Source organism: Archocentrus centrarchus, chromosome 14, assembly GCF_007364275.1.
Source record: "Archocentrus centrarchus isolate MPI-CPG fArcCen1 chromosome 14, fArcCen1, whole genome shotgun sequence".
In the NCBI taxonomy this organism is placed as follows: domain Eukaryota; kingdom Metazoa; phylum Chordata; class Actinopteri; order Cichliformes; family Cichlidae; genus Archocentrus; species Archocentrus centrarchus.
Window position 1 is genome coordinate 31,722,808 of NC_044359.1, and position 11,460 is coordinate 31,734,267.

General features: G+C 42.1%; 1 protein-coding gene, 1 long non-coding RNA gene and 2 other non-coding genes across 7 annotated transcripts in view; 3 read left to right on the top strand and 1 right to left on the bottom strand.

Annotated features, from left to right (window-relative positions):
* Window positions 1–1,479: 1,479 nt before the first annotated feature.
* On the bottom strand, window positions 1,480–9,497 carry rab34b (RAB34, member RAS oncogene family b). Of its 3 annotated transcripts, none has more exons than XM_030746711.1 (11): window positions 9,411–9,497; window positions 8,964–9,021; window positions 8,214–8,305; window positions 6,255–6,320; window positions 4,769–4,870; window positions 4,260–4,324; window positions 4,110–4,161; window positions 3,917–3,998; window positions 3,461–3,551; window positions 3,255–3,362; window positions 1,480–1,932 (listed from the first exon to the last, which is right to left on the bottom strand). In XM_030746711.1, the coding sequence occupies exons 2-11, from the start codon at window positions 9,009–9,011 to the stop codon at window positions 1,874–1,876; spliced, it is 765 nt and encodes a 254-aa protein (XP_030602571.1). In that variant the 5' UTR covers window positions 9,012–9,021; window positions 9,411–9,497; the 3' UTR covers window positions 1,480–1,873. The 3 variants fall into 3 exon arrangements, with proteins under 3 accessions (XP_030602571.1, XP_030602568.1, XP_030602570.1); XM_030746708.1 differs by having other exon boundaries at window positions 8,964–9,047; window positions 9,411–9,473; XM_030746710.1 differs by having other exon boundaries at window positions 8,964–9,085; window positions 9,411–9,473.
* Window positions 9,498–10,047: 550 nt separating this feature from the next.
* The window catches only part of LOC115792288 (uncharacterized), a 3,293-nt gene continuing 1,880 nt past the window's right edge, over window positions 10,048–11,460 (top strand). Inside the window, exons 1-5 of one of the 2 annotated variants that reach the window (XR_004021012.1) lie at window positions 10,048–10,194; window positions 10,620–10,705; window positions 10,893–10,940; window positions 11,028–11,108; window positions 11,219–11,270. This is a non-coding gene — a long non-coding RNA (uncharacterized LOC115792288). The remainder of the gene's footprint in view (window positions 10,195–10,619; window positions 10,706–10,892; window positions 10,941–11,027; window positions 11,109–11,218; window positions 11,271–11,460) is intronic. The other variant, XR_004021011.1, reaches the window with a different exon arrangement.
* LOC115792716 (small nucleolar RNA SNORD49) lies at window positions 10,749–10,820 on the top strand. The gene has a single exon (XR_004021067.1). It is a non-coding gene; the product is annotated as a small nucleolar RNA SNORD49 (small nucleolar RNA).
* LOC115792722 (small nucleolar RNA SNORD65) lies at window positions 11,317–11,391 on the top strand. Its single transcript, XR_004021072.1, has one exon. It is a non-coding gene; the product is annotated as a small nucleolar RNA SNORD65 (small nucleolar RNA).

Consider the following 11,460-nt stretch of genomic DNA (forward strand, 5'->3'; position numbering starts at 1 on the left):
TAGCTGGACTCTGGCACTGCTGGTAGCTTTTTCTACCTGTGATCCCTTTAATAAAAGTGTTCATATGAAGTCCCGTGTCTTATTTAGGCAACAAACTGGCAGTCTAGACATGTGACTGACATGTTTGTGTGAGATTGATTGTTTCCTCATTTTGCTCGTCTACATTGTTTGGTTGTAACAAGTGGTCATTTCAGTGACTGTTGCTTTACAATCAGCTCGAAGCATGCCGGCCGTTCTCTGGCATCAATAAGGCATTTTCACCCAGAGGACTGCAGCTCACTGGATATTCTGTCTGTGTCTGTCTGCTTTAAATCAGGCACCCCTATCTGATACTCTCCTTTTGTTCAAGCATGGCACAGGCAGCATGGTGCTGAGGAGGTGCTTCTCTGCAGCACAGAGATTGGTCAGAATTGACCAGTGATGATGACGATTGCTGCCAAATTAGGTCCTTCAAAAAAAAAAAAAAAAGCTAATCTTTAAACCCCACACTGTTGCTTTCCAATAAGCTTGAGAGGATCTACTAGGAAAAATGGGATAGCCTGAAACGCTTGTAGAGACTCACTCTTAAAACTAATGACAAAATAAATAAAGGAACACTTTGAAAACACATCAGAGCTCAATGAGAAAAAATCATACTGGATAACTAGATTGATATGGACTCAGTAATGTGTTAGGAATGTCCATTTTGCCAAAAGCAACTCAAAATGGTCCTCAGTTTGTGTGGTCCTCTCGTGCTTGTATGCCTGAAAATGTCGGGGCATGCTCCTAATGAGACGGGGGATGGTGTCCGGGGGATCTCCTCCCAGTTTTGAAACTGGGTTATCACTCAGCTCCTGGATGGTTGGAGGTGCAACCTGGTGGCGTTGGATGGACGAAAACATCTATTTAGGTCAGTTGGGGGGGGGCTGTCAGTGGTATAAATTCCTTCATCCTCCAGGAACTTCCTGCATACTCTTGCCAGCCAGTAATATAAAGGATCTGAATTATTTCATGAATCTTTTTTTATTTTTTGTGCATGTTTTTACTTGTCATTATTTACTCTAAAGAGATGGATGTTGCCTCTTTTTTAAAACTGAAAAACATGGAAAGATAACAATGCTTTAGGCAGCAACTGTATATCTGTTTATTATGAGTTTAAAGAAAATACATGCACACTTGTGAAGACACACATCTTCTTCCTGTCTGGCTTACTGAGGAAATTCAGTGGATGCAGACGGAACTCGGAGCTTTTCCCCATTTCTGAAAACAATCCCTCCATTTTCAAGATCATGAGGACTGTTATGTCAGAGGAGAGGGATGTGTAACGGGTATAACCGTGGTCACTGGAGTTGGCGTACGCATCAAATTAGCAGCAGAGAGACACATGACAGGAGGCCTCTGAGAACCCCCCCCCCCCCCCCCCCCCCCTCAAAAAAAAATAAAATGCAGTCAGTCCGGCACTGACATTTCAGCAGGAGAAAAATGCTCCTTCACACGGATGTTTTAAAGGCATCAACAAAATGCAGTTTAATGGTGGATGTGATAGAGAATAATCTTCCTCTTCTCATAAATGTTTACAGAATCAAGGACATCACAATGGCCTGTTTGTTGTGGCCACAGTCAGCTGTAAACATTCCTGAGATTACACTGCTCAAATCAGTCAGCTGACAGACTTGTTTACAGGCTCAACTTAGAATTTACAACTTGACCTATTCCTGATTCCTTCTCAGGTCGTTGGCGAGCACTGCGACATTGCTTTCATGGGAGGGGGGGGGTCTACTCATGATATTCAGAGTCCCAGAGTCCATATTTCATCTTAATATTCCTGCTGATTGTCCCATTTTGTGTTGCTGTGTAGTTGCTTCAGAATATGCAGGCAGATATTTGTTGGATCTCAGCAGCAGTTGGGTTTCTTTCTTGGTTTACGGCTGGTTTCTGTGCTGTCTGTGATCCCTGTCAGCAACATAGATAAAAACAGAACATGTTTCTTAAATTTTGTGTTATTCGGATGAACAATGTGAGCTTCATTTTTCTTATTTGAAGCAATAAAACAATCAAAATCAATTGATGATCCTATAGACAGCACTGTCTTCATATTTACATGCTATAAATGTCAGTAACATACAGCTGACAAAAATGAATATAATGGCATAACTTTTCGGCTGCCTTTAAGTACAGTTATTTATCTGATACTGATTTTCTGATATAGTCCCTAAATACAGTAAACTTAACTTCATAAGCCCATGTTTCAAATAACACAATATTGATACAGTAAATATCACCATGCTTTTATAAAGTGTTATAGGTGCATAAATGCTAAAAACTGATCACATTTGCCTGTTAAGTGGCTGCCAGGCAACGTGATAACATCATAATATCTAATAAAGATAAGAACCTTCAGGCGTCTAAGATGTACCCGTGTGTCAGGTTTGATCGCTCAGCTCATGACTGTATATGAGGATTTGGCGGACAACCAAACAGTCAACTAGACAGGCGGCGATCTCGTGTTACAGTAAGATGTGGGACGTTACAGCGGAGCAGTGGTTACCACCCACAGGGGTGTAAAATATCAACAGTCACAAAATAACAGGAAAATCTGTTTTTCTATCTAACTTTTTGTCTTTTGACATGATAGGTTTTCTCATAATGTAAAAAAAAATCTTTCAAATCAAACAATCTGAGAAGAAAAATCACTTTCTGATCAAACCGATCGTCGTCTGCGATACGAGCTCGCCTGGCAGACTTCTCAAAATCGGCTACAGGGGAGACAAGTTTCTAAGTATGTTCTCATATTCCTAAAAGGAATTTTGCTGATTTGGAGTTAGCATCATTCAAAGACGCTGACTACCGCTAAAATTTTCCTGAGGCTCCTCAGCAAGCCAGCTGCATTTTATATATGTATTTCAATTTCAGTTCAATACCACATTTTTATGATTAATAGCTCATTTTGTGGACCACTTCGCTATCCGTGGTCTCCAGACCTCCCTTTGTGAACCTCTGCCTCTGGCACCTTGTGGAGTGTGTTGACTGTAAGCCATTCCAGTGCCTGTCGATGGCGGTACGGTGGGGAAGAAGAAGTACAACTGCTTTGCAAATGTGTCAGAGACCCACTCAGTGTGCACTGGCATGAAATGCTCTTTATGTGTAAGCAAAAAACACTTTTTTTTTTTTTTTGCTCACACACATACAAAAAATAAATGATGAAAAAAGGGCACCTTTAACTTTACAAGCAAACAAGCAGAAACGGCAAACATCTTCTGAGAGGAATGACTCACTGATTATGTCACCAACGTGTCTCGACCCACTTCTTTCCAGCTCAGATAAAACGTTGGCCTCAAAAGTCAAAGAAGCCACACGGAAGAAGAAGTCCTTGACACCATCTCCTGGATAGAGACAGAGTCACAGAGGGCAGAGTTTACTGAGAGGACAAAAGAGAAACTGAAAAGCATTCAGGCTTGATGACTGTCTGCTCGTGTCCCACCTGACTTTGCAGACACGGCCCAGTACTCCGCTTTGATTTCCTCAGAGAGCCTCATGGCTTCCTGCTCAATCTGAGCCAGCTGGTCAGGAGACTGAGGAGCAAAACACAGAGGAAGAGATGAGTCACAGCAGCATCTTTTTTTTTTTTTTTCTGGCATTTTTACAGATAACTAAAAATTAAAGTAAAAATATTTTTTTATTTCTGTTAAATTCAGTCCTGTATGACCACAGGGCTTTTTTGCTATTAACCTACTGATTGTTTTTATCTAATCTTTGAAATTATAAAATGTTAAAAAAATCATCCAAATTTCTAAAGCATTTCATTCTTAATTATTTAACACTAGAGCAAATATGAGCAATATCTCACACTCTCACCTCAAATTTGCTGCTGATTAATCAACTAATCAACTATTAAACTAAACCTTTCATCTACTTATTTCTGATCAAATTCACCCACGCTGAGGTCCTTCTTGGTACCAACAAGGAACAATAAAACACTGGATGGATCATTTTCCTTCATAGCTTCTTCCAGCCACTGCCTGGAAGAGCACACACACACACACACACACACACACACACACACGGTCGTAAGCCTTTTATGACATTTAAAGGAAATAACTGTCATTGGCATTGTAATGGGAACTCCTTACCTCGCATGAGCTAATGAGTTCACGGTGCTTAGATCAAACACGACTATAATGGCTGGAGAAACGCAGACAGTTGTGAGTCAGACGATGGACACGACTCTTTCACCAGCTTTATTTAAAAGACAAATATGAATACAGTGAAGCTTAACTCACCTTGTGCTCCTCTGTAATAGGTGGAAGCGATACACTTGAACCGCTCCTGACCTGCTGTATCCCACCTGAAACAGGTCACACACAGCTTTAATGGTTGTCTGTTGAAGTTTTTGGTGAACTTGAAGGAAAAAATGGGAAAAACAGCACTGGTTTAAACGAGCCAAAGGCTGAATGCTTAAATTATTACCTTAATACCATTACCACTGATTCAACACGTGCACTTGCAGTGAGCACATGCACAAGGAAAAGCTCGTCATTAAAGTCCCACTGAGCAGCCTAAACAACCAGATCATCAAATTATCAGGCGGATGCTGCACAGCCCCATAATTAGCTAATTATGTGATTGCTCATTTTTCAACTTCTTCATGGTGAGTTTTCACATGTAGTGTTGCTTTAAGCAGACTGTGTGAACCCCACGCACCCTGATGATGAGCTAACACAGGAAATTAATTAGTGTAGGGCTCAGTCTATAAACTGGAGGTTTCTCTGTGGTACAGAAGCACACTTACAGCTGTAAACTGAAGGGAACACCAAGCACCTCAAAGCGCTCCATCTCGAAATCCACCCCTATAGTTGCTTTGTAGTTCTTCTCAAAGGCACCCTTACAGAACCTGAGAGGAACACGGGGACAGACCGAGAAAGTCTTTATTAACAATAAAATGTTTCATTTCTTGAGGATTTTTACTGAACATAATAAACTGATATTTGGAGAAAGGTCACATAAATGAATTAAATTTGTGGTATCATAAAAGTCTTCACCCTGAATGGCATGCCAGCGTTGTCTGCTCAAACTATTAAGTGACTCAGTTAACTCAGTTAAAGCTGTAATGAGGATGTGAAGAACACATGAGCCCCAGCTCTGTGCACATCGGTGCTGCGTGTGTTTTTGTGGCGCCACCGTTTCTTTTTAAGAAAAAAATCACACATTTCAAAGTAAATCCAAGTTTCTGTTGTAGTATGCAGCAATATGAAAATGAAACAAAATTGCTCAGTTTTTAGCATCTCAAGTTTCTACATGTTATCGGACCATGCGGTTACTTGGCGGACAAAATCTGCACAGTTTCCAAGACGATACAAATACATACACTCTCCAGACACTTTATTAGGGACACCTTGCTAGTACTGGGACATGTTCAAGAAACCAGTTTGAGATGATCTGAGCTTTGTGACATGGTGTGTTGTCCTGCTGGAAGCAGCCGTCAGAAGATGGGTACACTGTGGCCATGAAGGAGTGGACACAGTCAGCAACAATGCTCAGCTAGGCTATGGTGTTTAAACGATGCTCAGTTGGTACTAAGGGGACCAAAGTGTGCAGAGAAAATATCCCCCACAGTATTACACCACCAGCAGCAGCCTGAACCGTTGACACAAGGCAGGATGGATGTATGCTTTCATGTTGTTTACACCAAATTTTGACCCTACCATCCAAATGTTGCAGCAGAAATCGAAGCTCATCAGACCTAGCAACATTTTTCCAGACTGAGTTCCAACTTTGATGAGCCTGTGTGAATTGTAGCCTCAGTTTCCTGTTCTAACCTGACAGGAGTGACACCCGGTGTGGTCTCCTGCTGATGCTTTTCTGCATACCGTGGTTCTAACCAGTGTTTATTGGAGTTATTTTTTGCCTTCCTATTGGCTCAAAGCAGTCTGACCATTCTGTGAGCTCTGGCATCAACAAGGCATTTTCACAGAGAGAACTGCCGCTCACTGGATATTTTCTCTGTGAACCCTTGTGTGGGAAAATCCCAGTAGATTCTGAAATACTCAGAACAGCCTCATTCTCATCTCATCAGTTTGAACTTCGGGAGGTCTTCCTGACTTCGTCTACATGCATAAATGCACTGAGTTGCTGCCGTGTAACTGGCTGATTAGATATTTGAGTTAAGGAGCAGGTGAACAGGCATATCTAATAAAATGGCCGGCGAGTGTAGAAAAATACATTCTTGTGATTTCTGAAGTTTGAAACATTTTAAATTCTTTATAACAGCTCCTTACCTGCTGATCAGACACGTTTTCCCAACTGCAACATCACCCACGACAATGACCTTAGCAACGTTAAAGCTGAGAACAGAAACCAAAACTGTCAGCAGTCATTCAACAACATCAAGATGAAATAACACAGCACTGAAAAATCACTCAAATAGTTAATCACATATAAACTTGGTATGTCTGAGGCATTATGAGCTTTGCAAAGTGCCCTTTAATTGCTCACAATAATTTCACATTTTGATTGATAACCTAGAAAAGCAACAACACAGTTCCAGTGTTACTTCTGTCCTTCAACTGTATAACATTTGCCTACTGCACTCATTTATTATTATCTTTTATTGAGCAATCATCAATATATTGCATTTACTAAAGTAAATGTAAAGTAAAGAGCACATCAAAGACCGTCTCCCCCCCACTTTCGACACCCATCAGTTTGCATATCGTGCAAACAGATCCACAGAGGACGCCATCGCTGTAGCTCTCCACTCTGTGTTGAGCCACTTGGAGCAGCAGCAGAGCTACGCTCGCATGCTCTTTGTGGATTACAGCTCAGCATTCAACACAATCATCCCAGATATTCCCACCACCAAACTGCACACCCTGGGCCTCCCCCCTCTCACATGTTCCTGGATAAAGGACTTCTTTAACAACAGGCCCCAGACTGTGAGACTTGGCCCCCATCTCTCCTCCACCCGCACACTGAGCACTGGCTCCCCACAGGGCCGTGCGCCGAGGCCCCTCCTGTACTGCCTCTACACCCATGACTGCAGTCCGGCCCACAATAACGACCTCATCGTCAAATTTGCTGACGACACCACAGTGGTCGGACTCATCTCAAGGGGAGATGATTCAGCCTACAGAGAGGAGGTCCTGAAGTTGACAGCCTGGTGTTCAGAGAACAACCTGGTACTGAACACCATGAAAACCAAAGAAATCATCATCAACTTCAGGAAGCACAGGACTGACCCAGCTCCTCTCTACATCAACGGCGAGCGTGTGGAGAGGGTCCACACCTTCAGGTTTCTTGGTGTCCTCATCTCTGCTGATCTCTCTTGGTCAGATAACATCACAGCTGTTAGCAAGAAGGCTCACAGCAACTTCACTTCCTGAGGGTCCTCAGGAAGAACAACTTGGACTCTAACCTGCTGCTGACCTTCTACCGTTCATCCATTGAACGCCTGCTGACGTACTGTACCACAGTATACGGCAGCTGCACTGAGGCAGACAGAGTGAGGCTTCAGAGGGTAGTCAAGACAGCACAAAGACTCATTGGCTGTCCTCTCCCCTCCCTGATGGACATCTAACACCTCCCGCTGCATCAGCAGAGCCAAAAACATCATCAAGGACAGCTCACACCCTGGCTTTGAACTGTCTGACCTGCTGCCCTCTGGCAGGAGCTACAGGTGCATCAAAGCCAGAACAAACAGACTCCAGAACAGTTTCTTCACCAGAGCAATCACCACCCTGAACTCACACATTCACCCACTCTAACTGTGCAACACCCACATCTCTTGAAAGTGCAGACTTTCAGCTTTACTTTAAGGGTTTTAACAAAGTATTGTATTATATTTACAGCCATTTTTGTCCATACTCCCCCTTTTTTTTAATCTAAAATACATAAGATGCAAAATTTTGAAAATTGTGTCACTGTCCAAAAATGTATGGACCTAACTGCATATATGTGAGACCAGTTTGTCAAGATTTACATCCTCAGGAGGAACAAACATCCAAAGAGAGTTGTTGCTTTTGGCCTTTTTTTTTTTTTTTTAAGTAGTCTTATCTTTAAATTGTCCACCAAGTGAATGTGGTCTGATGTGGCAGGAGTGTCAGCTGACACAGTCACCCTAATGTGATTTAAAAGACCAAATCATTAACTCAGTCATTTAATTTAAATACACAGTGTAGAAGTGTGCGCAGTAGCATGATGGGTGGCAGAGGGTCTTATTAACCCTTGTGTGACCTTACCTCACTGTGCCTGCTTTCTGTACCTGGCATGCAGCCTTCACATGCGGGTGGAAGCTGTCTTTGGTGTGCAGCGCTGCATCTGGACTAAAACACTGTAAAATAAATAAAATAAAGTCAGAAGAGAAAAGCATCTGCACACTGCACAGAAATGTTCCAAACTAAATCATGGCTAATAAATTGTTGCTGTCCATTCATTTTTATTTATCCACCGTTCTTAGTTCACGTGGTGAAACTTTCATAGAGGGGCAGAGAACAGCGCTCAAGACTCTAAAGCCTCACCATCAATAGTAAACGTATTAGGTTTAATCGTATCACTGTGTGTGTGTGTGTGTGTGTGTGTGTGTGTGTGTGTGTGTGTGTGTGTGTGTGTGTGTGTGTGTGTGTGTGTGTGTGTGTGTGTGTGTGGTTGTGTGTGTGAGGTCTAGGCATTACTAATGTTGTTGCTGATGCTCTGAGGTCAGGTTCTATGCCTGGAGATGCTTCTCTATCACTTGCCAGATGGCAGCAGGGTGAACAGGCTGTTGGTGGGGTGGTTATTGTCTTTTTTGTATCCATGGGGATTGCTGTTACCATGGGGGACAAACACTGAAGTCATTGTGGGTACAGGTTACCCTTTCAGGGTTGGTGCAGGGTAAAGGGTTAGGGAGTCAACTGCTCTGTGTGTGTGTGTGTGTGTGTGTGTGTGTGTGTGTGTGTGTGTGTGTGTGTGTGTGTGTGTGTGTGTGTGTGTGTGTGTGTGTGTTTGCTAACCTTTGGGAGCTGAGTAATAACCCGGTCCTTCTTCACAGGTGGCAACATGCTGATGCAGCTGATCGATGCACAAACACACAACTCCTTCAAGCAGTCACCACAACACACACACTTTTCATTCTCTGCATGAGGACACACATCTTATCACTCACAGAACTAGAACTAGAACTTATGCCTCCCAAGATTGCCTGAATTAACGTAAATGTTTAAAAGTTAACATTCTGGTTTTAATATGCTCAGTGTACAGTAATTTTAAAAAAGCTTTTCTTTTTACCAAACAGAAGTTTGAATGGATTCTCAGCATGCTGTCCAGATGTTGCAAAAATGTAGACAATTATCCAGTCAAGTCAACAAAGTGTCGTGTTATTACTGCTATTACTTCTCGTGGCAGTTGCAAAACTAACATTGCTTGCAAGTCAAGGATTACAGAAGGTATGAAAACTTTACCTGAAGAGGATATGATGAGATATCCAAAGTCTGCCGATGAAACAAATCCCAGAGCAAAATGACACAGCCTCATGGAGAAGACACAAACTCAAGTCTCCTCACACGAGTGACGAGAAACAAGGAGTAAATCAGTCAAACAGCGCCACCCTGCGGTCACAGGTCGCCACGCTCCGTGTTAAAAAGTAAATGCGAGTTTGAACGGGGAAAAAAGAGTAAATGAGTGAAGAAATGGTTTTATTTATTTATTTACATTTTATTTCATGTTTAAATTGGCTTGTTCAGGTGGTGGAAGGTATTAAGTACAGAATACGATGCAGAGGACCAATTCAGTTGAAAAGGTAAACATAAATTACCAGCTCGAACACAGAAAAAGAAAGAAAATACAATAGCCGCTGAATGGAGGTATGTTAAAAAGGCGAAAGAAAGTCTGGCACAGTGTTATAAACCAACACAATAAAAATGTCCAAAGCGTTACAAGATCTGTATTTAAAGTCTGAATGATCACCACAATGAATTTTTTACTAAAAATCAGATTGTCCAGTGAGCTGGCGCTACATTGGATCAGCTTCAGTGACGGTTTTCTCCGATAAAATGCGAAGAAATCCGAAGTAGCAGTGACGTTTTATTCCCGCGACAATCACGATATAAAAAAAGCTCCGAAGCGCACTGCTGGTCCTTTTGGGTTCTTCCCCTCTGTTGAGCTGGGCTGTGGCAGCTCTCATGCAGAGCACATTCAGCTATAACAAGGCCCCGGGGAATTTAAAAGAAAGCCCGTGAGTTGAAGGTCAGTTTGTAAGGTTTAAATCGTGATTTCAGCTCGCTAAGTTTAAGGTTAGCTGTGGTGGTGTTGGAGCCACGTGGAGAGGACTGCTGGTCCTGTGGTTTCCTTTTTTTCTGCTAGTTTTATTGCGGACCGTGAACGCCTCCACGTGTCCTCCATGAGTCTGCGGATCGAGGTCCTCAAAATCTGACATAGTTTTGTTGATTTATCATTGATGAGTCGATGCTTATGCAAGCTTTTCAATTCAGCCCCATATTTCATGCCTTCGACTCATTTTCTGTGAATAACAAAATTTTTTTTTTTTACTGACTTAAAACCGAGTAACAAAAAAAAAAAAAATACGAACACCTACAAGGATTAAAAATTAGAGACCTTTAGCCCTCTGCCACTATTGTCTAACTATATCCTTATTGTTTTACCCTTGTCAGGTGGCTCTAAAGTCTTATGGCTCACAGTATGGGTGTACAAAGCATCCTATTACAGTCCCCGTGTGGTCTCCTTGTGTCCTTGAAAGGTGAGTGACTAAGTGACTCCAGCTGTTTGTTTTAAGGCATCCGGTCAGTGATGAAAACTGTGAATAGGAAGTGCCGTCTGATGCGACAACTGACGATGTTTCTTGCTCACTGTTCTGAGCCTCAGACTCTCAGTAACTCAGTGGTGATCAGTCTGTTAACAGTAGTTAAGTCCTGTTTGTTCTTCAGGCTCAGGTACCAGTACCAGATCGAGGGGTTGACAAGCCAAGGCCTAAGGTTGGTTAAAACTATGAAATGAATTTGAGATGCAGTTCTCCTGTGTATCAGAATAAATTAATCAAACTCACTCATTTCATCATGCAGATGAAAGAAAACTTGAGCGGCCATAAAGGATGTAAGACCAGAGAACCCACCATCACCAGGGACTGAATGGTTAAACGATAGGTAAGTTGGTGTATCCTGATCTCCAGTCATTTTTAACTTGAAATGCCATTCTGTGCCGTTTATCTAATGTCTGTTTTGGTTTTTTGTTTTTTTGTTTGTTTTTTTTTAAGCAGCTATTCTTCCAGCTGGACTATCAGACTGATGTGGATTTGTTTCATGCAGGTAAATTTCCATTCCCGTTCATAAACGTGGAAACTGGCTGCTTCTGTTGTGATGAAATTTAAACTGATAACAGCTGGAATTACCGGCAGACTGTTCAGTGTTGATCATTAGTTTTCTGAACACAAAATGTCAGTAAATTTGTCCTGAACTGACTTGATTGGTTCAAGTTTCTCACTATCTTTAAATTTTA